The sequence below is a fragment of the Pogonomyrmex barbatus genome, unplaced genomic scaffold (genome assembly GCF_055798465.1).
Source record: "Pogonomyrmex barbatus isolate J1 unplaced genomic scaffold, ASM5579846v1 scaffold1, whole genome shotgun sequence".
In the NCBI taxonomy this organism is placed as follows: domain Eukaryota; kingdom Metazoa; phylum Arthropoda; class Insecta; order Hymenoptera; family Formicidae; genus Pogonomyrmex; species Pogonomyrmex barbatus.
This window is the reverse complement of record NW_028297098.1, coordinates 21,896,077-21,923,881: the sequence shown is the minus strand read 5'-3', so window position 1 is coordinate 21,923,881 and position 27,805 is coordinate 21,896,077. Positions and strand designations below refer to the sequence as shown.

The 27,805-nt window shown below is 31.4% G+C and overlaps 4 protein-coding genes across 5 annotated transcripts; 2 read left to right on the top strand and 2 right to left on the bottom strand.

Moving 5' to 3' along the window:
- On the bottom strand, positions 1-5,216 carry LOC105434036 (uncharacterized). 2 transcript variants are annotated; one of them, XM_089082158.1, is made up of 7 exons: positions 4,722-5,216; positions 3,159-3,564; positions 2,456-2,857; positions 2,022-2,279; positions 1,682-1,738; positions 1,327-1,419; positions 1-128 (listed from the first exon to the last, which is right to left on the bottom strand). In XM_089082158.1, exons 2-7 carry the CDS (start codon positions 3,465-3,467, stop codon positions 78-80), a joined length of 1,170 nt encoding a protein of 389 aa, XP_088938284.1. In that variant the 5' UTR covers positions 3,468-3,564; positions 4,722-5,216; the 3' UTR covers positions 1-77. The 2 variants fall into 2 exon arrangements, with proteins under 2 accessions (XP_088938284.1, XP_088938293.1); XM_089082167.1 differs by having other exon boundaries at positions 3,159-3,560.
- Positions 5,217-5,815: 599 nt separating this feature from the next.
- On the top strand, positions 5,816-7,131 carry LOC105425822 (thymidylate kinase). The gene is made up of 2 exons (XM_011636761.3): positions 5,816-6,033; positions 6,526-7,131. The coding sequence occupies exons 1-2, from the start codon at positions 5,907-5,909 to the stop codon at positions 7,023-7,025; spliced, it is 627 nt and encodes a 208-aa protein (XP_011635063.2). The 5' UTR covers positions 5,816-5,906; the 3' UTR covers positions 7,026-7,131.
- A 2,936-nt stretch (positions 7,132-10,067) lies between these two features.
- On the bottom strand, positions 10,068-13,003 carry LOC105422887 (uncharacterized). The gene is made up of 3 exons (XM_025217257.2): positions 12,413-13,003; positions 10,519-11,733; positions 10,068-10,251 (listed from the first exon to the last, which is right to left on the bottom strand). Exons 1-2 carry the CDS (start codon positions 12,895-12,897, stop codon positions 10,545-10,547), a joined length of 1,674 nt encoding a protein of 557 aa, XP_025073042.2. The 5' UTR covers positions 12,898-13,003; the 3' UTR covers positions 10,068-10,251; positions 10,519-10,544.
- A 3,936-nt stretch (positions 13,004-16,939) lies between these two features.
- LOC105422897 (uncharacterized) lies at positions 16,940-22,127 on the top strand. The gene is made up of 7 exons (XM_011632461.2): positions 16,940-17,073; positions 18,151-18,558; positions 18,851-19,258; positions 19,496-19,753; positions 20,047-20,106; positions 20,321-20,413; positions 21,995-22,127. Exons 2-7 carry the CDS (start codon positions 18,250-18,252, stop codon positions 22,043-22,045), a joined length of 1,179 nt encoding a protein of 392 aa, XP_011630763.2. The 5' UTR covers positions 16,940-17,073; positions 18,151-18,249; the 3' UTR covers positions 22,046-22,127.
- The last annotated feature ends 5,678 nt before the right edge of the window (positions 22,128-27,805 follow it).

The window sequence follows — 27,805 nt, the reverse complement described above, 5'->3', positions numbered from 1 at the left end:
TTAGAATATATGTAAAAATTTATAACAGCGAAATGCAGCGTTCTTGGAATTTTTTTAATTATATTTCCAAAATACTCTTATTGAAGTTGCAATAGTATAACCAGATATGTAGTCATCATAGAGGCGATCTAAAACAACATTAATCACATATTGATTTTTTAATATCAAGAATTCAATCTGAGCAAGATATTCAATAAATATAAATGAATGTAAATTATATAAATTATAATATTATTGTTATGTATGAATTTATATTTTTTATAATTGCAAAAATTTGAAAGTATCTTTCCATCTTATATCATAAAAATAAAAATACAAAAAATACAAGCTAGTAGTTATTGTTCATTATTGTCCAGTATTCTTAAATATGCATAAACGCGTTTTAAATTATGACTTGCATAGAAAGTACTATCAATTCAAAAATAATTTTTTATGAGAAGCTTTATACTAAGCAAAAGTTATCATGACAATTTTGCGTTGAGTACATGAAAATATATACATGAAAATATATTTGTACATATATTTGTTATGTGTTAAATTTTGCGTATTTTTAAACAGCGATGTACTAATTCGAATACACAGTGCTTAATCGGCTTATGGAATCAAGAAATTAAAAAGCATATTCCGTTTTTATGATTTAGAATAGAGAACGTTTTTATTTATTTGACGTTATTTATTGAATGTGAATGTAGTTAGTATTTGTTATATTCAAAATTTAAATTAAAAAATATTCCATGCAATCTTTTCATAAAGCTGTATATAACTGTATATAAAGCTGTATATAAAGCTGTATATATCATAGTGTTTAATTTTCTACAAAATCAATTTAATAATACTGTAACATCTTGATTTATATCTACTTGTTAATGATTTAAATCTACTATTTGAAGATAGATCTAATATTGCGAGATATTCATTTGTTGTTATTGGATTTAATTTTTTTATTTTTTATTTTAAATCATTAACAAATAGATATAAATCATCGCGTCAAGATGTTACAGTATTATTAAATTGATTTTGTAGAAAATTAAATACCACGATATATACAGCTTTATATATATATATAAAAAGCTGTATATATCGTGGTGTTTATATATGTGTGTGTGTGTGTGTGTGTGTGTATATATATATATATATATATATATATATATATATATATATATATAGACATATACATATATATGTATACACATTTGATTAATATATTATGTGTACAAACATGATTAATTTTTATGTATATAATTTGTACATTTATATAATTTAAAAAACATATTTTTTCATAATTTATATGTAGGGTATTTTGCATTGCTTTGATTTTTTACATACCGAACGTAATAATGGCAAATTCACGTAAAAGCATCCACCAGCGGAGAATTGAAGTCTTCGATTTAGAAATTGCAACAATAATTCGATGCATTCCTGCATTCAAAGAATTTGACTATAATATACTATAATCATATATAATATAATCATATATTCTATATGACTATAATATACATATATTCTATTATAATCATATTAAAATGACTGTTATATATAAAATATAATAACACACAGTGTCAAAAACTTCAAGGAAAATAAAATTGAACAACATTAACACAAACAGAATTTCAATCATCTTGATTTGTCTTAATTTTTATTGAAACAAACTAAAAAGTTTAAATGATTATTATCTACTCACTTCATTTTTTATCACTCTTACTTGCCACTCGATTAAAATCGAACCCATACAATTAGCCTAAAACAAGTCACGTTAGTTTATTAAAAGTATATTACTCTATTTATATTTATGTAAAAAATTAACATTCCACTATAATATCAAAAGATATATATATAAATTTATTATCAGCATACATGCATGTACTATTTCATGCAATAATATTTAAAGTTTGCATGTATGGATAACATATAATTATAAGTATAAATTCTTGTTAATTTTAATTGCTATTATCTCGATATTGTTTATTTTGTTATCTAAGTGTAAGATGACATTTTACTTTGTATCAATAGGAAAGTTTTACTTGAGAAGAGGTGAAATCACAGGCAATATGAAGCAATACAAGCTGTAAGAGAAATCCAAACAACCAATTGCTTAAGCAGAAAGTTAATGGCCATGTCACCCGATCCCAATTATTTATAAGTATCCACTTGATTATGAAGTACATGCTGTTGATAGTATGTAATGTTAAATTGCCAAGCCAAAGGAGCAACGATAACGAGTATAAAGATCCTAAGTTCTCTGCGGCAATCATCAAATCGTTGTGCAGACTTAAAATCGTCTTTTGGAAACAAATAAATCCGTTATTATTAATTATTTAATTTTAAATCAATATATATATATATATATATATATATATATATATATATATAAATCTGCGTTATATAGATATTATTATTTTTAAATTATATGGTATTATAATGATTGATCTTCTTAAAAGGGTTAAATAAAACCAACCTTTTTGCTAACAGTAACGGTTCCTCTGCCTGTCACCGGCGGCAAATTTTGTAGCGCAATTGCGTTAAGGTGACGAAAGCGTTGGCCTAGAAACATAACTACCGCCACGAATTTGTAGACAGATACCAATGTGCCGAGATAAGGCAGCATATATCTCACATTATGAAACCATGACTCCATGAAAGCGTACATTCCCGATCGATTGATGACGATCCAGATGACCGTAGTCACAATTACGAAGAACCACGCAACAATCGCGGTCCACGTCTCTTTGCGAGAATAGCCAAGTTGCCTAACACTTTCGTCGTAATCCTGTAAAGCAGCCCAAATCCTAACAAAGCTATTTCTCGTAAACATCGTCAAACCCACTTCGTACATCACCACGCTGTAGTTAATAAGCACCTGGGCAATTTATTTTTAATTATTATATTAAGTTAAAATGATTTAAAGAAACTTAAAATCTTTACTACTTAACTAGATCCTTTCAAAGACCCCAAAAAAGTAAAGATAAATCTAATATAAAAGCAGGCTTGTGTATCCCGAGGATTTGAATAAGTAATTTTATCTTGAATTTATTTATTTTATAATTTAATTAATTTATTATTAATTAAATATTATAATTTATTTTCTCTATTTTTTTTTTCCATTTGATTTTCTACTCTATTATTTTTGCTCTTTTGCTCTTGTTTAATTTTTCACTGACCTTTACATCTTCCAGTTGTCCGAGGACAGGGATATCTCTTTTAATATTCGTAAACTTCACGCATACTTCGTACAATGCATAGCTATAAAAAATAGTGGCGATCATCGTGAAGATCAGATTGATGTTCGACGGCATTATACGATCCTGCGAAAAGTTGTAAGGAGCGAAGCCAAACACTCGCGCAATGTAGATAAATGGCCAGATAACTTTATAAAGAGGTGAGTCTGGACCGTTTAATTTTTGAATTCGCTTCTTTTTCAATTTGGAGAATACGGTCTCCTCATTGACAGGAGAAACTTGCAATTCCATGCTCAAAGAGACATCAATCGACGCTTTCGAATTAATTAGGTCGAATTAAACGTGAATTTTTTTATACGGCTAATGAAGTAGATTTTGCGTAACCTGCCTAAGAAGCATAGATAATTAATCATTTGCATTTGAAGAGATCAGATCTGACAGAAGATGAAAATGGATTCCATAAATAATAGGCTGTTTGATCATTAAATTAATACAATAATATAAACTGTCGACATAAAATTATAATGACAATGCATTAGTAAGAGAATAAGTAAATAGAGAAATAAGAGAAAATATTGTAAAAACATGAATATTTGATTAAAATGTAATTTTATATATCAACTGTGAATGTTTAAATTATACATTGAAAAGATATGAAATTTTTTATTATTCAGATTTTGCTTTACTCTATTCGTGATAATTTTTGCCACGACGTTATTTCTTAATAAATTTGTTAATGATAATTATTCTTTCAAGTTATTTATTTTGATAAATATGGTATAAAAGTGAAATTTATAATTGCAAAAAAGTTAATGATATTTTCAATCAGATTCATCTTCAATTCCATGAATATTAAATCAATGAAGTTTTAAAAAATCTGTTCGCTTTTGTTTAATATCTCGACAATTATCACGTTCATCAAATAATTATATATTGTATAATCTTAAAAAATATACAATCTTAAAAAATATACAGTCAAAAAATAATGTAAAGCTATTACAAATAAAACTATAAAAAAAAATAGAAATTGAATAAAAAAAATAAAATGAATAGCACGAATATTACAGAAGATAAAAAGGAAAATATTTTTCTTTTCTTTAATTGCAATTTTTTTTTCAAATTGCAATAAATTGAACGTGAATAAAAGAAAAATGATTATTATTATGTTTGAAAATCCCGAATGTCACATTTTTTGTTTCAAAAGTTAAGCAAAGTTTGACATAGCCTTTGGGTTTTGGAGTTGTCATAAACTTAAATTTTTACTATGGGTTCGTCGTGAATTTTCCATTAACAAGAATATTATACATTCCAAAAATATATAATTCAAGATACACACAGAGAAAGAGAGAGAGAGAGAGAGAGAGAGAGAGAACAGTAGAAAAAATTTATACAATTTTAAAAAATAATAAATATCGCAAATAATTAATCTAGTATCTCAAAATCAGATCGTCGTTTCATTCAGGGTTCGATACATTTTTGGATTTTTTTGTCATAATTTTTTACACAAATTGAAAATTTTTAGTACAACGGAATTTGTGTACTCACATTACGACAGAGTCCTCAGAGTGGATCGATTGTCCTAGACGATGTCGCGAGGTCTACGTGAGGACTTCGCGTTTCATGTACCTTCATCGCTCGCGATAAAGCGGGATTAGAGCCACTCGCGTAAACATACTCGCGATGAACACACAAACGCAATACGTGCAAAGGCTTAAATATTATTCCACGTCGGCACTGGATGAATAATTGAACAGAAAGAAGAATAACAGGTTGAAACACATTCACGATCAGTGGAATGAGTTTGCAGATAGTTTCAATCGTATTGTGTGAAACAGTCTGAACTTAAAGTCTTAATTTTTTTTTAAGAATTTTCTATTGAGGATATTGATTTAATTATTAAAGCGTTATCATTCATTTACTAACAATCTTAATTATTTTTCAATTCTGATTTAAATTGGACAACTTGCTAATTGATATTTTATCAACTAACAAGTTTATTAATTTATTAAATATTTATAAACAATTATATAATTACGTATATATATATATATATATATATAGCTAATAATAATTACAGTAAAAGATAATAATCTATAGTTCAAGTCTATTTTTTTCTTAAAGGAAAAATAATTAAATAAAATAATATGTTAAAATATTTTGCATAAACTATCTTTCTCGTTTAAAATTTTTCTTATCAAAAGTAGTAATGACAATTAAAAAATTGTCGTAGACAACGACAAAAAATGATCACTAAATTCTTTATCTCTTAATCTCACAAAATAAATATAAATTCTATAAAGCTAACTTAGAAATTAATTAAATATAAACAGAAATTAATTAAATATAAACAAAATTTAAACAGTAATGATATATCTTCAATTGAAAATAATGTTCTACATAAAATTTAGAGTATAAAGCATCTTATATATACTGAATTAAAAAAAAAAATAAAGTTTTCAATGTAACATCATAATAGCAACGCTTTATTTTAATTTTTTTTTTCGCGTAAAAAAATCGCAAAGAGATATCTTCTAGTTTTCATATCCCTAATTCAGACATGAAGTAGTTATCACCCGAATCATTTTAGATGACTTTCCCGCTAGATGGACGTAGCGTACAGATGTTCGAATCACCGACGCCGTTTCGAAAAGTAGGGCAACCTCGTGTTCTTCTGGGTAACGTGTCAATTGATATGTCGCTACTATTGTTGCGTTCTTATCGTATTCGGATATGTACAAGCGAGGTGCATTGATAGCTCTGGAGGGATGCGATCGAGCCGGCAAATCGACTCAAGCGAAGATGCTGATGAATGCGTTGAACGATTTGCGGATCCCGGCGAAAGCTCGCGCATTTCCAAGTGAGTGACGATCGATCGCGTGTTTGTGAAGTTAGGTTATTTTGTGCGGGAAAAGAATGACTTATCTCTGCCGCAGATATAAATGGATTCAGTTTGATAAAAGAAACATTAAAATAATAATTTACGCACCAAATGCATATTTATAATCTGGGATATTATTTTATTTGAGATATTATTATTTATGCCTATCTGGGTTATTATTATTTATGTCTATCGTGTCGTTATCGGTTCTGTCTTGTCTCACTTGTTGCTGCATTTCCTATTGCTTTGAATGCTGGCAGAGTGAGAAAAAATTGTCGTGAAAAATTCGCGTGAGAACTCAGTAGATCGTATCTTATTGTTTAAAAATGACAGATAATGGAAATAACTAATTATACCATTCAGAGAGTAAACAAATTTTATTTATAATCTAAAAATTCTAATAATTCTAAAAATTATATTAAGCGCTAATTTTGTGAAATTAAAGAAACATTTCTTTTTTTTCTTTTGCAGATAGAAAGACTCCTGTTGGAGCTATTTTAAATGGTTTCCTATCAAAAGAGGTAAATATACCATCGGAGGCGGCTCATTTGCTCTTTTCTGCCAATCGCTGGGAATGCAAGGAGGACATGGAGAAGACACTTTTATCTGGTGTTACTCTGGTGATAGATAGATATGCAGCCTCTGGTGCCGTATACACAGCGGCCAACACTGGCAGAAGTCTCAATTGGTGTCAACAGGCTGATTTAGGGCTTCCAAAACCAGACTGTGTGATGTTTCTCAAAGTGTCTAAGCGACAGCAGGAACTGCGCAGTGATTGGGGAAAGGAAAGATTTGAGCATAATGAATTTCAGCAGCGTGTCAATGCCAATTACGAGAAATTAAGAGATGATACTTGGGTCATTGTAGATGCCGATCAAGATGAATCAGCAGTACATGCTGAAATACTACAGAAAACACTATCTGTTATTCAAGAAGTTGAATATCGTAATATAGAGTTATTAAGTGACTGAAAACAGTGACAAATCTATGTATTTCTACCTCAGCAAAAAATTACTATATTAGTAATTCTATGCGGTATTCATTGTCTTTAATAAAATCCTAAGAAAATATCAAATATATTCCCTGTTAAATAAACAATTTTATTTTTATATCTAGAAATTGTAAAATAATAATAAAATAATAATAATTGTAAAATAATATTTTTATATTTATATGTCAAGGAAATTGTGCAACTCATGTTAATTTTTGTTTGATATATAATATTAATTAATATGATCAAGATATTACATTGTTAAAGTTAAAAAATTAGAGGAATTCAAATTATATATGAAATAAATAAATTTTTAAGTTGACAAATTAATTTCATGTTTGCTTTAAGATTAGTTATTTTATAAACATGTTTATATCATTTTACAGTGGCTTTTAAAGTAAAATATGAAATACACTTATTTTGATTTTCATGGCAATAAATAAATTATATATTATATATCATGTAATATGATTATGTTGCATAATTCCATATAATAATATAATAATAAGTAATAAGATATTTTCTTTTATCTTTATTTGAATATAGTTTTGAAAAAAAATTGTTATTAAAGAGAGAGATGGAAGCTGCAGATGTTTCTTAAATGAAGTCAGATGTTCCCTAAAAGGATATGGTTCTCAGATACATCTGGACTCGATCTCGGTGAAATAAAGCATGCATTAGATATTTCCGGAATCGAATCACACACTTTGCGCGCGTATCTATATGCATTCACGACATACATTTCGTCCTCGTGATTGATGTTCTAATACAAAATTGTATCGTAAATAAAATATGGGGAATAAATTAATCTTTATAGTAAAGATATAAAAATAAAAATAAAATTATTGAAATAATGTAATAAATTATTGTAGTGTGGTGTGTGTGTGTGTGTGTGTGTGTGTGTGTGTGTGTGTGTGTGTGTGTGTGTGTGTGTGTGTGTGTGTGTGTGTGTGTGTGTGTGTGTGTGTGTGTGTGTGTGTGTGTGTGTGTGTGTGTGTGTGTGTGTGTGTGTGTGTGTGTGTGTGTGTGTGTGTGTGTGTGTGTGTGTGTGTGTGTGTGTGTGTGTAATAGTATATAAATTTTATAATCTAATAAAACCTTTATACATATATGTATATATGTATATATATTTTTTATATAATATAAATTATGTCTACTATGTTTTATTAAAATAGAGAAACGTTGAGTGACGAAATAATGACAAACTCCGTCAAAAGTAAAATCGAAAATTAATCACACTGATTCATCTCTCTTAAAAAAATAATTTGTCCATATTATTATATTCACAATTGTATAGTGGCTATTTGTATAAATTGATACTTGATTATAGCAATATTAAATCAAATCTGCTTGAATTTAAGTGAGTTTTGCAATCTGGAAGAGAATTCTTGAATTTAAAGCTCCAGGAATTTCTAGAATCATGCTTTTTGGAATTTCAGTTAGTATTCTATTACAAATTACAAATCTAAAGTACACTTTATCTTGAGAATACTCGTCCAGATCTACGACATTCGTATCCTTGAATAAGTACAGCAACGGAAATCGATTATGTTGAGTACGACGACGCCAGTTGCTAAGTTGTACGATGATAAATTACATCTCGCCCATGCACTGTGTGTAATGATGTCTCGTGCAGCTAGAAGCAAGCGCATTAAATGTCTTCATGCAAGCGTACTCTTGAAGAGGATATACGCATAGCTTATAAAGTACTAAACTGTATGTGCACACATACATACGTGACCTGATAACAAAATTACAAAAAATTCGAGTAGGCGGTGATGGATGTACGTCATTCTTTAGAAACTGTCCTAGAGTGAAAAGGTCAATTTTAATTAATGCATTTTAAAACGCTTTTATTCTGTCCTTTATAGAATTTTTGATGAACATTTTCTTGTTCTTTTTGAATAAAAATTTGACGGAGAATTTTTTTTTAACTTGAACAAAATATTTGGATAACTTAATAACTCTATCAAGTATATTTTTCATTATATTAAATGCATAAGTATTTAATTATTTGACAGATTTCTTAATAGTAAATAACAGACATTCCATTTATATAACAAATAATAGAACTTAAATACCGACATAAAAAATTTTTTTCATTAATGTATGCATACACACACACACACACACACACACACACACACACACACACACACCATATATATATACATACTCTATATATATATATATATATATATATTATATATATATATATATAAAACACTCATATATATATATATATATATATATATATATATATATATATATGAGTGTTTTATAATTAATTCAGTTTTTATCATTTCACTTTTTATAATTAATTCAGTTTACTTTCCTATCTAATAATATAAAAATATTTTTCATGAAGATTTTTCAAATAATTATATTTTTATATGCAAAATAAATGATTTTTTAATCGAAAATTCTTGCCTCTTTTATCAAGAGTCAAGAGATGATCTGACTATTGCTTTAATCCTAATATTCCTCTATCTCAGTTTCTGACTGTGAATTATTACAATCCTCTGTGGCGACACGCCATTAATCCTTAAGTATCACTCATGTGCAACGATGTGCACTAGGATATAGCCGTATTATTCAGGAGTTGGAGACGTCGTCCGGGAATCGCGTTCCTCCAAATCTATTACGAATCCCTGGACGGGAACGCAACTTTGTTTCATACGGAAACGCGATCCGGGAAAATTGCATCCGGCGAAGAAATCCGGCGGAAGCGCACAATGGAGACTCGAGTCTGAATTGATGTTTCCGAGGCTATGTAATTTTCCACGTGGATGGGGACACGATTTTGCGAATTACCGGGAAAACTATTAACTTTCGTTCAAACTGTAAGTTCCATATTGCTCGCTCGATTGCGATAACGCGAGAAAACGCGAGTTTATGCGAATAGATTTCTCTCTTTCTCTATATAACTGTATTATGTTTGCAATAATAATTACTCAAGAGTTTCTTTGTTCAAAAGTTTATTTCGTAATAATTGTGATTAACTGGTTCGTTATTAATCGCAATTAACAAATCATCGTCTACATTAGTGCGATCATCGGTGAGAAACGTTATGAAAGTTTATAGCGATAGTTCGAATTAACTTTTGTTATTTTTGAGACTTGATTTCTATACATGATTGGATGTTCGGTTGCACACAATCCTCCGTGATTTAAATTCTTTTAAGATCCATTGTGTCTTCCCCGAAACTGCAAAATTTAAAAAAAAACTGACACATTATTTTTGGTATATACATTTTTAAAGCAGTACGAAAAAAGATAAAAAGAAGAAAGAAGTATATAAAAAATAGAAATATTAAGTAATATACTACTTCTTATAAATATCTGTTAATATATTACTTTTTACGTTCTCATACAAAATAAGTTTATAATAAGATTATAATATAACGATTTGTCTTGCTATTTTTTTCAAAGGATAAAGAGTGCACTTAAAATAAAATAAATATATCTACTCACTGAAAGCTACTGTTATGATTATGTCTCTAATCTCTTCTGGGTCTTATAGTGAAGATACTCCTCTCCGTCTCGCACGTGGGCCTCGGTCTCTGTTGTGACACGCCATTATCACTATGTATCTCGGCGGAAACAGTAGTTACAGTTCGCGCCAAGTCAGACGGACCGAAGACGAATCTCGTCTCGTACTGTCTTGTCCAATTGCTATCGGATTTCGATCTTTCTCGCTCTGATTCACCATCGTTAGAATTGTTCCCGGATTCCTCGGCATCGAGAAAACGCGAGCGTCGCCTTTTCAATGATTTCTGCGGGGAATGCCCGACATTTCCGTCTAAATCGGCCGACTCGATCTCGTCTCTCGGGATAGCGCAGGAAACCACCCCCCTGTTTGACTCCTTCGTATCAGAATCTTCAGCAGACGTATCGTCGAACACTTGTTGCGACGCGTTCCCGTTCGCATTGTTGATCTTCGATAGAGATCTGATCGATCGCTCGTTGCTCAATGCTTGGCTATTTTTACGTCTCTCCTCATTGCTTACCGTTTTATCAAGCTTACAATCGTATTCCGCGTCTGTCCCCGACTCGTTCACGCTCATTTGCATCGAGTGAACGTCATCGGATTTAAAACTACTCTGAGGTACACCTTCAATCGTCTGAATGTCGATGACCTTCGTCGACGTTGAAATAACGACGTTATCTTCGTTTTCTCTCGACGTTGATTCATCACTCGACTTTGCCTCTTTATAAAGGTCTTCGTCTAATTGAGCCTCGTCATGCGATCTCTTCCTCTTCCAATCAACATCTTTTTCCACGTAGATCTCTTGCAAATTTATATTTATCTCTGCGTGATCAACGATCAGATCCTTTTCTCTCGAATCAATTCTCGTGAAATTCTGCTGGTCGTCAATTAATTTGACGGTTTTTCTAGCTCTGAGATTGTAACTATGGTTCTTGTCGTTAGATACGTGTTGTTTACGCGATGTCCTTGTCGAGAGATTGTCGTCGAACGTGACAAATTTCCTAAAAGATATACCTGTTTCCAAATCCTTCCATGCATTGCAATGGATTTCCAGGAAACAATCGTCAGTTCGAAAGCCGGTTCGTTGAAAACTGGCGATAATGAGATCCCGCGGAACTTCCCGCCACGCTTCCACCAAACTTCTCACTACGTTCTCGGCGTTCCATTGGCGTCTGCGTTCTCTGATTCCTTCCACATACCTACGACAAAAATATTCTGATCGACAAATATTTCTGATAGTTCCTTGCAAGCGAGATAATTAAGCCTTTAAAGCATGTGCTTTTGTTTATTATAAAATTTTTGAAATTTTTCTGAAAGGTATTTCTAAAGTTTGTAAAAATCATCTCTACACAATAACAAGAATGCTGAAAATTTTGCGGAATTTTTCTTGATAGTTTAATTTTATAATTTATTTAATTTCGTATTTTATATACAAAGTTGTATACAACCATCTTCAATAGATTTACATTTTGCATAATATATGAAATATGAAATATATATGAAAATATATATATATTTATGAAATATGTATATTTATAATATATTTATAATATATGAAATTTTTATATTACAGATTCCTAGATTTTATTCCTAGATTTTAAAATCCAAGAACGATAAGAATTTTAAGCTAAATATTTATACTTATTTATTTATTTATTTTATACTTAATAAACATAGTAGAAACAACAAAATGAATTATTAAAACAAAATTACGAGATAAGCATTTTAAATAAAATATACTTTAAAATTTCATTAACTTTTAGCATAATAATTGCTTCTAAATTATAGATGAGATTATCCTGCAAATTTTTACTAAATCTACGAGCTTGCAAAATATAAATAAATAAGAAACGATTATTATAAATTTTATGAATATACCTTTTTCTGTAAGCCATTTTGACGAAATGGAAGATATCCCTTTTCAGCGGTCTCAACAATGGCGGGAAGTTGTCGGGGAAGAAGATGTGCCTAATGTTGCTTAGTTCAAGATCTCGAAAGGCACCAATGCGATTCCTATGCAGCAGCAACAGGATCCTGCGATCGTTACTCGACATACAACGGTTCAATCGGGTCAACCATTCCCTAAAGAGACCGTCGTTTATCGAAGCATCTTCGCTGTGAGCATATACGTGATCCTTGCCAGTTATCAGGGCTGGATAAGAACCGCAGATCAATAATGGTAGCTTCTCGGTACCGGAAGCGTTACAGCATAACAATGCCGTCGTCTTCTTTAGAGTCGTATCAGGCACATTTTGTTGTATTGTTGACGCCAAGATCTCAGGCGAAACGTCGGAGTACATCGTTAACTCATCTACATGGAGGAGATCTTTGTGCTTATATTGCGTAATGACAGATCGTATCATGTCGATCCAGAGTCGGTAATTGTTGAAGATTGACCCAGAAAATTCCTTCAAATTCAACGAGAGACCGTATTTTTTTAGGAAAGACGACAGCCATTTTTCGGAACAATTAAAGTCTAAAATAGAAAAGAGAAAGAATGAGAAAAATATGATAATCACGTAGCAATGTTAAATAATACAAATATTGTATTTGCGAATTAAAAACGTGTCATGAGCTATTATTAATGTCAATTTGTTGTTTCGTCACCATCGCAGTTTACTTTGTCAAAGCGAGAAACAACTTGATGCATTAACAACAGCTCATAACACAATAATAACGCGCAATAATAATCCGCAAATCATAATACAATTTTGAAAAAAATAATAAGTGAAAAAGAATATGATCAAATTATTAATATAATCAAATTAATAATATATATTATTAATGAACTTTTTCAAATTTTCTTTTAGATTATCTCAAATGTTTGAATATTAATTTTATACAGAATAAAATCGGGATAAAGAAGAAATATTGTCATTTTTCGGGAAGAGAGAGAGAGAGAGAGAGAGAGAGAGAGAGAGAGAGAGAGAGAGAGAGAGAGAGAGAGAGAGAGAGAGAGAGAGAGAGAGAGAGAGAGAGAGAGAGAGAGAGAGAGAGAGAGAGAGAGAGAGAGAGAGAGAGAGAGAGAGAGAGAGAGAGAGAGAGAGAGAGAGAGAGAGAGAGAGAGAGAGAGAGTAAAACGAAGCGGAATCTCGTGAAAAGGCATCGTCCTCCTCCTGAGCTGAGTGTGACATTCAATACAATGCCATTATGGTACAAGTCTATTATCTCTTCGATTATTGCGATATGAAAACAGAGCCTTCGTTGGAATTAACTCCGTTCGTGCCTCAAGCTCTTAAAAGCAGAGAGGGTTTTTCGAGGATACGTGCCTGCCAGTCCGTGTTTGCTAGCCAATTCGAGGGCCTTGTCACGTAGAAGATGTCTGTCAAGGGGACAGTCGGTGGCGTGTCTCTCGCAGGTCCATCTCAGCAGATCGTCCTTGATCATTTTCATGATGGTCGCCTCGCGGTCGACGTGTTGCTTCCAGGACATTTCCGATTCGCTTCAACGGTCCTTTACCTCGAATGCTGCCAGACTTTGACGTTTCCGGGGGATTTTTCGGTGGATCGCGGTTGGAAACGGAATAGGTTGGGTTTATTGAGGATAAAAGTTTTTGACGGACAGACAGGACAGACGCAACCGGTGATTCGCGCTTGTCCCGCGGGAAACCGCGTTGACAGATAAATTGCGCTCCGGGCGCGCTCGTTTCGTTACGTCGAGATTTTTCATAGGGTTAGATCATGTGACATAAAAGTACGTTTGTATGTACACACACACACACACACACACACACACACGCGCGCGCGCGCGCGCGCGCGCGCGCGTGTGTGTGTATACATATTCTATCATTATTTGCAATTCTCATGAATATTAATTATTATTTCAAAAATATTACATCTTTGCCGAAACTCCTGCTAAATCTTACTTCTACCTGCGCTAATTTATAGAAGTTTCTTAAGCTTAGAAATGAGCTATTTTATCGTTTTCAGAAGAAATATAAAAATTTTATTTCTCAGAAAATGCTTAATAAAAAATTATTTGTATGTTTGATATATACGTTTGTATGTATATACATATATATATATATATATATATACATAATAAGGTAAAGAATAATTTTGAGCGAGATTGGCGTTCATTCTTGGAACAAATTTCCAACCGAAAATTACGCCATTCCATTCTCTAGATTCGGCAGATTTCGCTCGCGCTGAACAGAATAATTAATTAGCTATCGGAGACGGAGAGTGACTTTGGCGGTATGCAAACGTTTATCTTGAAACGTTTAAACAATGTAGAACATGAACGATTTTCCTTTTTAATCCGCGGAGGTTCATTTAATCTGTCTCGTCCAGAAATCAATTAAATCAATATCAAGCACACGGGAAAAAAAGACGCGCTGTGAATTTTTACGTACCTTCTTATTGCTAAGAATTCAATTTATTCCAGGTTGTATTTTTAAAATAACTTTTTGACCTGAGACAAAACGATTTAGTTTCTTTTTTCTCTCTCTCTTCATTTATGTCAAGTTTCATTCGAAACGAAGGTGCGAACGAAATATGACAAACTACTTATCTTGCATTTCACTCCGAGATCACTGATAGCTGAGCCGAGCGCTTATCGTTCGCGACTTGTCGCTCGCTAATACACGTTCTTTTCATGACATGTGTGTACTCTCTTTAATATGCGCGCAATTCCTGGATGGCGGTCGTGTCGTCGCCAAGTGTTTTTTTTGTCGGTTCTATCTAATTGCATGAGAAACGGGAACAGCGACACAGTATTCGCCGCCAGCATTCACAGCATTGTCCTTAAAAGCCTTTCTTTTTCGTTCTCTTCTTTCGACCCTCTGACTGTTCTCTTTTTCGCCCAACCGCGTCCTGAAAGAGCTTTCTGAAAGAGGCCAAAACAGTGACAAGATCAAAGAAAGTACCTGCTGCTACAATTCCCCTTAAATTAAACTCATCACTTAATATCTTTATTACGATGTAATATCGTGCTATTTATTCATTCTGGAATATTACGCGTATGATTATATGCACATTAATATGCATGCTGCAGTAAATGTTTTGCTAGACATCTACTGAAATTTCTTTCTGCCATCAAGAAGAATTATTGTTTTAATTTATGTTATATTATTTATATTATTTATATTTTATTTATATTATATTATATTGTATTATATTATATTGCATTATATTATATTATATTATATTGTATTATAACAATATTTATTCGATTATTGATCTCATTAGCCCTAAGCACCGATAATTGATGAAAGAAATCTAAACAATTATTATTACCTAAATAATTATCTCTCTTTCTCTCTTTTGATCTTAATATTTATTATTTCTCATAAACTGAAGAATTACTAAGAAGAATTTATTCATTGCCGTTTGCATTATTTTTGGAGTTGGTATGTGATTTCGTCACTCGTTCTCGTTGAGGAAATATATGAAAATACGCTTCGTTCTTTTCGCTCTTTCAAGCACTCGTCCACATATCGTCCATTCGCGTTAAATTACATTTCTTGGGAGCGTTGTCCGAATGAAATAGTTCTCCTAGATATATCCTAGATTTTTTCTGTCTAATATCGTGTTATTTGCTCGTGCTCGCCTACATTCGACGCCTCTTCTTGTTTTTCCAAGTTAGAAACGCTTATATTACCATTTAATTATTATTTTATATGTGTTATAATCCTTAATATTAAAACTCTATGAAAACGTATATACAACATATTTATTACAATTATTTCATACAAAAATATATGTTTAAAAATATTTATTTACCACAAATAATAATTTTACGCATATCTCATACTTTTCGATTCCAATACTATAAATGTACGTATTTTAATAACGCTTATCATTATTTTAATCATTTTCAATTATTTTATTTAATTTATTTGTCAATAACAGATATTCCGTACTCTTCGAAAATAGGTCTTTTATCTCCAAATTATTTTATCTCACGAAATAATATTTTTCAGTAAAGTACTCTTCGTGTCCGAAGGCGCAAAATAAATTGTATATTCATGCTCTTCGCTACAAAAATACACGTGAGAATCAGAGGATAGAGGTGTCATGGAGACGCAATAGAATCGGTAACCGACGACACGGCATGGCCTTGAATACTAACAGGCCACCTCTTGCGATACAATTACAGTTGTCCAGTCATCCCGAGCTATACAGAGCGCATCCACTTCGACCGGGGTTGCCTCCACCTGTTATTTTTCTCCACTCTTTCAATTATTCATTCAGGGCCGACGTAGAATAATATTTAACGGTGACATTCGCACGTATACCTTTACATTTGTGTGCCCGTCACAGGTATGTTTACACGAATCGCTCCCATTTTATCGTACGCGACGAAAGTGTTCACGAAACGCCGAATCCTCCTAGTTCTTACGACGTCATCCGGAACAATCGATGCGTTTCGAGGTCTCGAGCTGCGAGTACACACAAGTCCGGAATCGTTGCCGAAAGTTTCCAATTTACGCGGCGAAATGATTTACGACGGACAGTCGTGAAAGATAAATCGCCGTAAATATATTGGACTTACAGCGAAACGGCCGCTGCTGCTTTTGGGATGCTGAATTTCATGCGGTATTTACTGTCTTCGAGATTATGTAAATCTTTTTATTTTTTTCACTCTCCACCATCTCTCTCTCTCTCTCTCTCTCTCTCTCTCTCTCGAGCTATATATTTTTGGGATTTATAACGTACCCGTCGATGGGAAGTTGACGTCGAGACCGCGGAAAAAGTTTCGGCTTTACGACAACACCGGAATAGCTCTAGGGCGTTGTTAAAATTCGCTTAACTTTCGGAATAAAGAGCGAGAGAACGGGCAGGATTTTTGAAAGTAATAGTTGGTTTTATCACATCCATTGTATTTTAAGAGGAAACTGCGGTTAGAGAGGAATAAAGCGGTTTTTTTTCCTCTACCTCACGCTAGGATTCACGTTTGTTCTTTTTTTTTAATCGTAAATTCTTCTAATATCTATTCTGCAGTTTCTGTTTTCTTCTTGTAGTTTTATTTATTGCGGTTCCACGTTGTTCTTCGACATTACATTTTCTAGAACAATACAATTGATCGATGAACGCGGTGATTTCCGGGACACAAAATAAAAACGAACAGACTTTTCAGGAACTTCGTTGATTCAATATTTACTCGTGAAATTGAAGATAGACCTGATTGAAAGTTACATCTTATCGACCTTATTGCAATCGTAAACTTTGCTTTCGCGCCGTTCGTTTGTCGCGATAATTGACTTTAGCAAATAATTAACTTTAACGAATTTATATAAATGAGAGAAATACCGATTATCGCAATGAGCAGGCTAGAGCGCAGTCTGAGTAACCCGAAAAATATTATATCGTATTATATTATATTGTATTTTTAACTACTTTAATTCATACTTTAAATACTCACACAGTGTTTATATATAAAAGTTTATATATAAAATTTTATTTTAATCTGACATAAAAATTAATTTTACAGACTTCTTCAAATATATTTATGTATTTATTCTATCGCAATATGCTATTATTATTGCAATTTTATATTAATGATATATTATCACCAATTTAATCGTAACGGAATGTATTCTTCTATCTTTTATCACATTGAAACTCACACACGCAGACAAATTCTGTTAATTGATAATTATCTATGTTTCGTAGACAGATGCAAGTTCTGTCTCATTAGCGGAGACTGGCATCGAGGAAATTATGCTTGTTAGATCTAATTGATTCCAAGCATCGATCGATTTCTCCTTGGCCATGAAGTCGCAAGCTTCTTCTTTCATTGTAAATACCGTATTCACCAAGGTAAAGAAGAAACGAGTCAAAAGGCTACGCGGTCTAGACTCGTCTCTTTATAGGGCCACGTGGCCAATGATGTACATTGTGCGAGTGTTTGGCTTTGCTCCTTATAACATTTTGCAAGACCGTCTAGTACCGTCGAACATCAACCTCATCTTCACAGCGATCGCCGCTATTCTATACAGCTATATATTGTACGACGTGTTAAAAAAGTTCATGAACATCCAGAGAGAAGTCTCGGCTCTCTCAGGAACAGAGAACACGAAGGTAAGAAATTAGTTATAGAGAAATACTCCCGGAAGTATATATAATTATATGTATTGTCATATTTATATATATAATTTTATAAATATTATATGATATTATATAAATAATTGTATATATTTTATTTAAATAAACAAAAATCTCTCTCTATTTATAAACTCTTTGGATAAAAATCAGTTTTCAATATCAGTTAAATATACTTTTGTCAATTTTTCAAACAAATCTAATTAAATAGCTGTAAGTTTCTAAATCATCTAAATATCAAAGCAATGATTAAAAGTAGCTCATCATGTAGGTAATCGTCAACTATAGCGTCGTGATGTACGAGCTGAGCTTAACAGTGTTCACGAGACATAGCTTCGTTAGAATTTGGAACGCGCTACAGGATTACGATAAAGGTGTCAGGCAATTAGGTCATCCTCGCAAAGAGATGTGGACCGCAATCGTCGCGTGGATCCTCGTAGCTGTGATCGCGAGCATCTGGACTTCCGTCAATCGCTCCGGAATGTACGCCTTCCACGAGGCGTGGCATTACAACATGGGATATTTGCTGCCCTACGTTGGCACGTCAATAGCTATCTACAAGTTCGTGGCGATGGCTATTTTTCTAGGCCAACGATTTCGCCACCTCAATGCAATTGCGACGGAAAACTTACCATCGTTGTCAATTGCGAGCAAAGAAATCGCTACCATCAGCAAGAAGGTTGAAATGATAATTGATGATGACAATATGATATAAAAAAATATTAAAATTTTTACTTAATTTTATCTCAGAATTTTATCTAGAATTTATTTCCTCTCAAATTAATAAATTTGTTTGAAATTATTAATTTATGATTAATTTTTAATTTTGAATTTTAATATCAGAGATAAATAAATATAAATAAATGAACAGTTTATGACAATTCTATTCGTTTGACTTTTTGACTGTTTTCAAAAGACAATCCTGAGTCTGCACAACGATTTGATGATTGCCGCGGAGAACTTGGAGTCGCTATACTCGTTGTCACTGCTCTTTTGGATCGGCAATTTGAGTCTGCATACCGTCTCTAACATATATTTCATAATCGAGTGGATACTTCTAAAACCGTGGGATACCCTGGCATTGCCGCTTGTGTACTGCATGAGTACCTGGTTGCTGGCGTTTCTCTTTCAACTTTTACTACTTCACGTCGCCTGCGACTTTGCCTCTTCTCAAGTAAAACTTTCTTGGCGATACGACAGAGTATCGCATTCACGCTTAGATAACGATATAAAGTAGCAACCTTGAGTATTACTACGTGAAATAACATAGATACACTTATGGAAATATTAAATTAAAATTTTTTTTATAAACTTTTAAAATAAAATATCAATATTCAATAGAAATAAAGCCGGATATTTTTAAGAAAATGTTTTATATAAATTATAAAAAAGTATTTATAAATTATATTTACAATTTATAATTTATAAAATATTTTTAAGAGAATACATAAACATAATTTGTTCCAGGCTAATAGCATGGGCTTGATTCTATTCGAGTGGCAAGTAAGACTGATGAGAAAAAATGAGGTAAGTAGATAAAATCATTATTGCATGCTTTATCTCTTAGTTTCTTTTAGTAGAGAAATTTTTGCCCAACAAATTTTCTCTTTTCTAATTGCAATATCATCTATTCTTCTAAAAACTTCTTTCGACTTCTTCCGTGCTTTTATTACATCTACGTATAGTATTATAATTATTTTAACACAATTACAATCTGCAAGAGATTTTTCTCTGAATGCAGGAGTTCGTTGAGTTGTCGTTGCAATTTCTAAATCGAAGGCTCAAGTTCTCCGCCGCAGGATGCTTTTACGTGACTCTGCCATTATTACGTTCGGTACGTAAGAAATTAAAGTAATGCAAAGAATTCTATATTTTAATTATATTAAAAATATGTTTCAAACCATATATATCGTTAATTCATTAAATTTACAATTCCTAATATCCGCGATTACTTTTCAATGTCTGATTATATCTTTTAAATTACGTTAGAAATTTTGATTAGTCGATCACATTATATATTGCGAGCACTTTACTTGCTATGCATGCAAGAATAATTGCGAGTACATAATGATTTATCCCGTGATCCGTCGCTTAAAATTTAGCTTAGCTAAAAGTTTGATGAGCGACGTTACGTATATATGAAAGACGTATGTCAAAAGATTAAAAGGATTATTAACGACGAACGTGATATTAAGACCTGCGTCCTTCTTAGCTGGATATTGCGAGTAGACATAAATCATCGCGTCAAGATTTTAAAACTGCTGAATTATCCAGATGATTTCGTGGAAAATTAAACACGTTCCTTACCGCGATGTTATCATGGCGATCAGACAACTTAAAGAGGAACGTGCATTCCCACATTTTCTCCACGTTGCGCTGGCGATTCAATCAAGATTAATAATTAAAGCGGAGATATTATAAGCTCCACGTTTATCCGATACGATATTTCCGTGAAAAAACATGGATGCACGACTGCAAAAATAGTAGCTCTATTAAAACGCGAAATGAAAATAAACGATAGGATTTATATCAAAATACAAATGAAAAATAAAAATAATTAGTAGTTTTAAATTGAAATGTTGCGCGTGCATATATAAAATAATTACATCTAGTTGTTTATATAAATATTTTTTTTCATATATATATATAATAGTTCAATGTACATGTTGCGGAATTGGTCGAGTGAAATATTTTTTTTAACATGAATTTTCAATATAATAATAAGTGGAACTGAAACGATCAATAAATGTGAAAATGATCATTACAGCAAATATTTTTATATCAAAACCTGCGACGTGATAGAGTTTAATTGGCGCCGGTATCCCGAAGGAATTTGGGACGCCGTAAATGCTAGCGTAAACGTGCTCATAAATCGCGTTACCAGAACACGCCCTTCGATTTCATCATTCCGCAAACTGAATAAGCCTTGTATATACTCGAGTCAGCGCACTACTGTTTGAAATTGGTAGTTGTGCGAAACTTCACGGTTAGTGATGCAGTTATATACAGCTTCGAGGGCACCTGACCCTCAAAGCTCCCACGACAGTGTCTGCTTAACGCAAAGCTTCGATTTTCGTGTGGAAAATTGTTTGTGAAATTTACTGGTGTTCCGTATATTTAAGTTTATAACGTGACTTTCCGCATATATTTCACGACTGTTTAATCGACGACATAATTAACAACTTGTATGTTTTACTTTTTGTATATTTTTATACATACATACAAACAGCGAAAGAAGAAAAAATATATAGTTCAAGCTTTTACGATCGCGAACTATATATTAATTCACAAATATAACATAATATTATAATTTTTTAGGATTTTTTATTTATTCAGAATTGAATATCTTACTCAACTTTATTCGAATATTGGAAAATTCATTATATAAATCGATCAATCATTATATTGTTTTCAGATCGCTTCTACAATGACTACATATCTGGTTATACTACTACAATTTCAATAAAAGTGTGTTGGCAATAAAAGTGAGGAAAATCGCAGGATCGCTTCACGACTAATTTCTATAAATGTGTTCTAACGTGTGTTCTTTTAAGACGATACATAGGAGAAATATTGATTTTTCACCAATTAATAATCTTCAAATAATATCAGATTAGATTAACGTATTTAATCAAGTTTGATTGATTTACATTTTTCATGTTAATAATATCATTAATAACATTCATTTGTTTAAATTCAATAAAATAAATTCTGGATAATCGAGAATAATGTTTTATATTTTTTCCACGTATAATTAGAAGCTCAAACTCTTTTTATAGGACAATGTTGTTATGCTTGTTAAAAAAAAAACATTCAATTAAACATTGTCAAATGTTTTCGTTGAGTTCCCAAGATCAAGTTTCTTTCGTTTGATTATATCTACTTTAAACTACTTTCGCTTTACTCAGTAGTAGTACAAACGTACGCTGCGACGATAAGATTATGCGCGGCAACATTTGCATATGAATTATTCTCGTCGCTGATTACAACAGTCTCTTTTAGATTTAATACCCAAAAGAAGCGCTCTTTCTCGAAATACCAAAGCAATTTTTAAATCACGGTATCAAGGTTACGTAGATTCATAATTGTGAACGGAAAGGTTAATTAAAAGATTGAACTGAAAAGATATTAAAGAAATTAAAATTATAATTTTAAAAGATTTTCATTAATAAAAATATGCGACTTTACTTAACGACGTTAATTATTTACTTTTACAACTTTACTTACGGAACACAAATGATTCCTAATAAATATAATTAATAATGCAGAGATAATTTTTAGATAAATTAATTTTTAATACCAATAATCTTTTTTTTTAATATTATTTACTTCCAAAAATTTTCGATCGCGATTGTATATAATCTTTACATAATAAAGTTTCACTATCGATTACTCTTATTGCAATATTATGTTCCAAGTTGACGTGAAGAAAATTAACAATTTCATAAATTATAAAGTACTGTTATGGAAAATCGATGACTTCGCCTTCGCTTAAATTGTTTAATCTTGAGCGCGCACTTTATCGTCTAGTTTACTCATTAAACGGGAAAATTGTTAAATATAACTATTAACAATTAGAGAGATTCTAAAACAGTGTAAGAAAATTTTCGTCATTTTTCTAAATTATGGGTAGAAAAGAATCATGACATAATAAAAAGTAAAAATAATGTGTAAAACGTTAATTATTTACTATATGTTACATCATTTTATGTACAAATATTCTTCTCCATTTCGTAGATATTCTTTTCAAATGAAAGATATTAAACTTAGTTTTATATATGAAAACATAGTTATCATAATCACAGTTGTTCATGTAATTAACAAAGTTTTCGCAAAGTTTAATCCTGCCATAAAAACTAGTATCTATATTCAGCAAAACTTCTTTACAGTAATCAAGGATCGTTTATAACGCTTGAAGAATTTACAAACATAGTTCAAGCGTACTAGAGTTTTTCTCTGGATATTAAAATTTTGCAAAAAAAGTCCTTCAATAATTTCTTGTTTTATAAATAATAATTATCATAATTAACATGTTTGAATAATTTTTTTTCATATATTTAAACAATAAACAAAAACCAAAGGTTTTATCAACTTTTTTTTAAATTAAATAAAGATAAAGTTAGTAATAAATATTTATCTCTTTTTTATAAAAAAAAGTTGAATTAAAATAAAAAATTTTCATATAATTACATATGTTCTTTTGCATATATATATATATATATATATATATACATGTTGCATATTTCTTATATTCTTATTTTCTTCATTAAATAAAAACCTTCGTAATTATTTCAAGAGCCAGATTGTTCACTTTTACTTTCGCTTCTCTAATAATCTGACAATATAGATATTAAAACCTCTTATTGTTAAGTATCACATTATTATTGAAAGCCTTATCTCGATGTATTACACCCACATAATGACGCGCAATGTTCTGTCTCTATACAACATACGTATAAAAAAACACAACAACCGATCATAAAAAAGAGATTTACGTTGTGATCAAAGCAGATCGTCGTTTACGAAGCCGACAAAATGAATTTACTACTAAAGTGTCGCCGACTCTCACTGATATCGACATATTTTATTACGTCAAAACCAATACGAAACAATCTCACTATCGTACTTATCGTACATGAAGACTTCGTTCGATCGTCAATCGACTTTCATTGTTTACGAGCGATAAAGTTCTGGACATTGACAAATAATGGGCGAGTGACTCGGACGTTAAAAGAAAAGGGAAAAAAATTGAAATTGTCCCTCGAAATTGTCGAAGGCATTCTTCTAGTTTCAACAATATCCACTTTAAACGTCCTTTAATACTTAGAAATATGAGTAACATCTCTTCTTTGCTTCTACTTGTCGAGTAATTTTTGCTTGAATAAACATACTTATCTTCTCTTTTGAATAAAGAGAGAAAAATAAAATGAGAATTGTTGAAAAAACCGAGGAAAAATATCAAACTATCTCACACTTTCTAATCTATTTCTCTTCATATATTTTATATCTCTTTGTACAATATCTTGCAAAATTTGATAAGTTGTGTCAAGGTGTGACGTAGACTTTCATATACATAGACGAACAGCACTTAAATTCTTGTGGAAAAATGTTCAGAAAGAAAAATATAAGTTTGATCGCATAAAAAGTCTACTTTTTTCTTCTATCTTGACTGATAATTTTGAAATTTATATCCTAGAATGTAAGACAAAGAAATGAAACTAAATTTAACCTATTCCGATAGCAAAGTATAATAATTATGTATTATAATACATAAATTAGAGATAATGGAATTGTCAAAGGACGAGATGTGGAAATATATTACGCCATTTCTAGTAGAAAAGGTTTTGTTAATGAAGCAAGCTAATTCTAGTAAACCAAAAACAAACGAGGAGTGCACCGTTTCAAATAATATTCCGCTCTTCTAAAGTGTACATAGGTAAATATATATATATATATATATACATGTACACAGATATAACTTTGATGTAAATTTCACTAGATTACGTCAAAAACCGCGGAATAATGAAGAGGCACATTTGCAACATTTCAAAGAGAAGTCAAACGACCGTGAATTACATTTTGTGTCAAAAAATATCGAAATTTGACATTTTTAAAGATATTATTTCCTGTTAAGTTAAAAATGTAAGTTAAAAATGTTTAAATAGATTAGATTTTTTTTTAACAATATTCAAAGTTTTATTCATTTTATTATTTGGAAAAACATCTTTCTTATCCATTTCTAAAAAGGGCATATTAAATCGATATTCGAATATATCGAAATTATTGTTGTTGATTTTCCATGATGCCGATTAGGTCTCTCATTATACTTACTTCATGAGTGGCTGTTATTGCAAAGATTTTCATAATTATGTTGTAATAAAGATGAATAATGTAATAATATATTAATTTTTTAATCGTTATTTAAATCTCACCATGAATCAGGTTAAGATGACATAAAAAATTCAGAATGAATGACGTGAGATTCGAGCGAGATAATATATTTCTCGCATAATTAGCAAACCAATATTATGCAATATGCAATTTTACAAATTATTATAACCAATATAAACTCTAAGTATCAGATATGATATAATACTTAATTTATCAAATACGATAATATGAGCAGAAATAAATTTAATAAACAAATATGTAAATGAAAAAAATCTATGATACGTTAACAATATTAAGTCAGGATTTAAATTAAAAATAAACAAAGATTTTAATATAAAATGAAATATCTTTTAAATTAAAGTAAATTAATATTATTAAATTTATGATTGTAGTCCGCGACGAAACATTTATTGAAACCTCACGTCATATTAAATTTTACTTTGTACTTATGTAAAGTCAAGTTATTAATTAATATAGATAGATAAGATATAACATGATTGGGATCAAATCGACACATTTATATTTATATGAAATTATGAGGTATCTAGAATTCGTCGCGATTTCGTTTTTGAAAAGAAAACGCGAAGATAACGCAAAGCGATACGCAGCACTGCTCGCCCGCACGAGTGCCGGTGATTGAATGATAATGCCATGCGCGCGCGTACACAATATCGCTCAATCAAAGTAAACAAAGTATCGATGCCGCGCACTATCGTATCATTATCTCGAACACAAAGATTTCAACGTTATGATCAAATTAAATATAAGATATATACTTCCCGTTAGGCTCTGCGCATAATGGAGGAAATATTAGGAATAGCAATAAGTATTAAATTTTGGAAATGAAAATTATGGAATAAAATAATGGATGGAATAATATGGAATATGGAATAATATGGAATAAAATATTAAATGAAAATTAATGGAATAACATTAATATTAGTAATTATATGAGATTTTAATGGCGAGATTATATAGTGTGTGATTGTATAGTATGTGATGTAAAATGTTTTATATAAAAATATATGATATGGTGCGGTAAAATGGGCAAAGGCAAGTCAGCGCTGTTTACGGTGCGCAATTGACATTCTTTATTACAGTTCAAAATTATAATTACATTCTTTATTACAGTTCAAAATTATAACATACGTTTCGACTGTAGTTTGAGTCATCCTCAGTGTATACAAAGACAAAGGCAAAATACTGCGTTCATCTGATGTATTCTCACTGATGTTTAATTCGCCAACAAGAATTACTATGACCGCACAAACATGTCATCCTTAAAGAGACAAGACAAGTCTTTAAGGGGTTGTCAATTATCAGATGATACACAGTAGTTTACATTAAACCGCGGTTCGCACACCTTGAGCTCCAGGCGATAATAACTGAGCGTGGTGACTCTACAGGTCAACAACTTGTCATCAAAACAAAGCCGAGGTTACAATTTGCTCAAGATGGAAATGTATGCGTGGTACAAGAATTCAGACTATTATTCTGTCTCTTAAATAAAGAGCCCTCTCTGAGATTAGATTGTGTTTTTCGCAAATTATGTTCACAGTCTGATACTTTCACACCGCTCCAGTCAAATTCATGATGACGTAGCCTAATCTGTATTCGGTAATGACTGAATGTGTGTTCGCGCTTCTACGTATATGGTTCTGATGTTCATGCAGTCTCGTTTTTAATTGTCATCATTGTTTGTCTAACATAGCACGTATCACAGTTGCCGCGGCAGATCTTGTACACTACATTCCTTTTGGAATGTGCTGATAGAGCGTCCTTATGAATCCTGATCATGCCTCTCAACTTATTTATACTAAAGTACGCAGATTTTGCATTGAAATCATTGACAACTTTTTTGAGTTTAGTCACAATTCTCGGAACAAAAGGTAAAGTGAACCATTTTGCTCCCTGTGATTGCACTATTGTACTTAACATGCTTGATCTATCTTCCCGTCTGAATAGTGTTTTTTATGAATAGTGTTTCTTGAATGGATATTATCAAAGGTAAAGCTGAGAGGGTAATCATTTATTACAAAAATCGTAATCACCAAATTCAAGTTTTTTTTATGGTATTTCGGAGAGAGATAATAAGAACGCTCTATCAACGAGTGCCTTTTTTAGCAATAGTGCCTTTTTTTGGGCGAGAGAGTGCTGGGAATGAAAATTGAGGTATCTTCCCAAAAATGTGGATTTATGAAACCAAACAATTTCAACTTTCTTATTAACAATCTTTAGGGTCAAATCGAGAAAATTCAACTCGCTCCCTCCTACCTCAGCAGTAAATTGTAATCTAGGATGGTACGAGTTAAATCTTCCAAGAATCTCATCAATC

Excerpts from the sequence above, each read along its gene's own strand:
- LOC105425822 (XM_011636761.3), top strand. The coding sequence starts at position 5,907 with ATGTACAAGCGAGGTGCATTGATAGCTCTGGAGGGATGCGATCGAGCC. Across the intron at positions 6,034-6,525 it reads GAAAGCTCGCGCATTTCCAA|ATAGAAAGACTCCTGTTGGA; the intron begins GTGAGTGACGAT and ends TTTCTTTTGCAG.
- LOC105422897 (XM_011632461.2), top strand. The coding sequence starts at position 18,250 with ATGAAGTCGCAAGCTTCTTCTTTCATTGTAAATACCGTATTCACCAAG. Across the intron at positions 19,259-19,495 it reads TCGCTACCATCAGCAAGAAG|ACAATCCTGAGTCTGCACAA; the intron begins GTTGAAATGATA and ends TGTTTTCAAAAG. Across the intron at positions 20,414-21,994 it reads CTCTGCCATTATTACGTTCG|ATCGCTTCTACAATGACTAC; the intron begins GTACGTAAGAAA and ends TATTGTTTTCAG.
- LOC105434036 (XM_089082158.1), bottom strand. The coding sequence starts at position 3,467 with ATGGAATTGCAAGTTTCTCCTGTCAATGAGGAGACCGTATTCTCCAAA. Across the intron at positions 2,858-3,158 it reads GACAACTGGAAGATGTAAAG|GTGCTTATTAACTACAGCGT; the intron begins GTCAGTGAAAAA and ends TAAATTGCCCAG. Across the intron at positions 2,280-2,455 it reads CCGTTACTGTTAGCAAAAAG|ACGATTTTAAGTCTGCACAA; the intron begins GTTGGTTTTATT and ends TGTTTCCAAAAG.
- LOC105422887 (XM_025217257.2), bottom strand. The coding sequence starts at position 12,897 with ATGATACGATCTGTCATTACGCAATATAAGCACAAAGATCTCCTCCAT. Across the intron at positions 11,734-12,412 it reads AAAATGGCTTACAGAAAAAG|GTATGTGGAAGGAATCAGAG; the intron begins GTATATTCATAA and ends TTTTTGTCGTAG.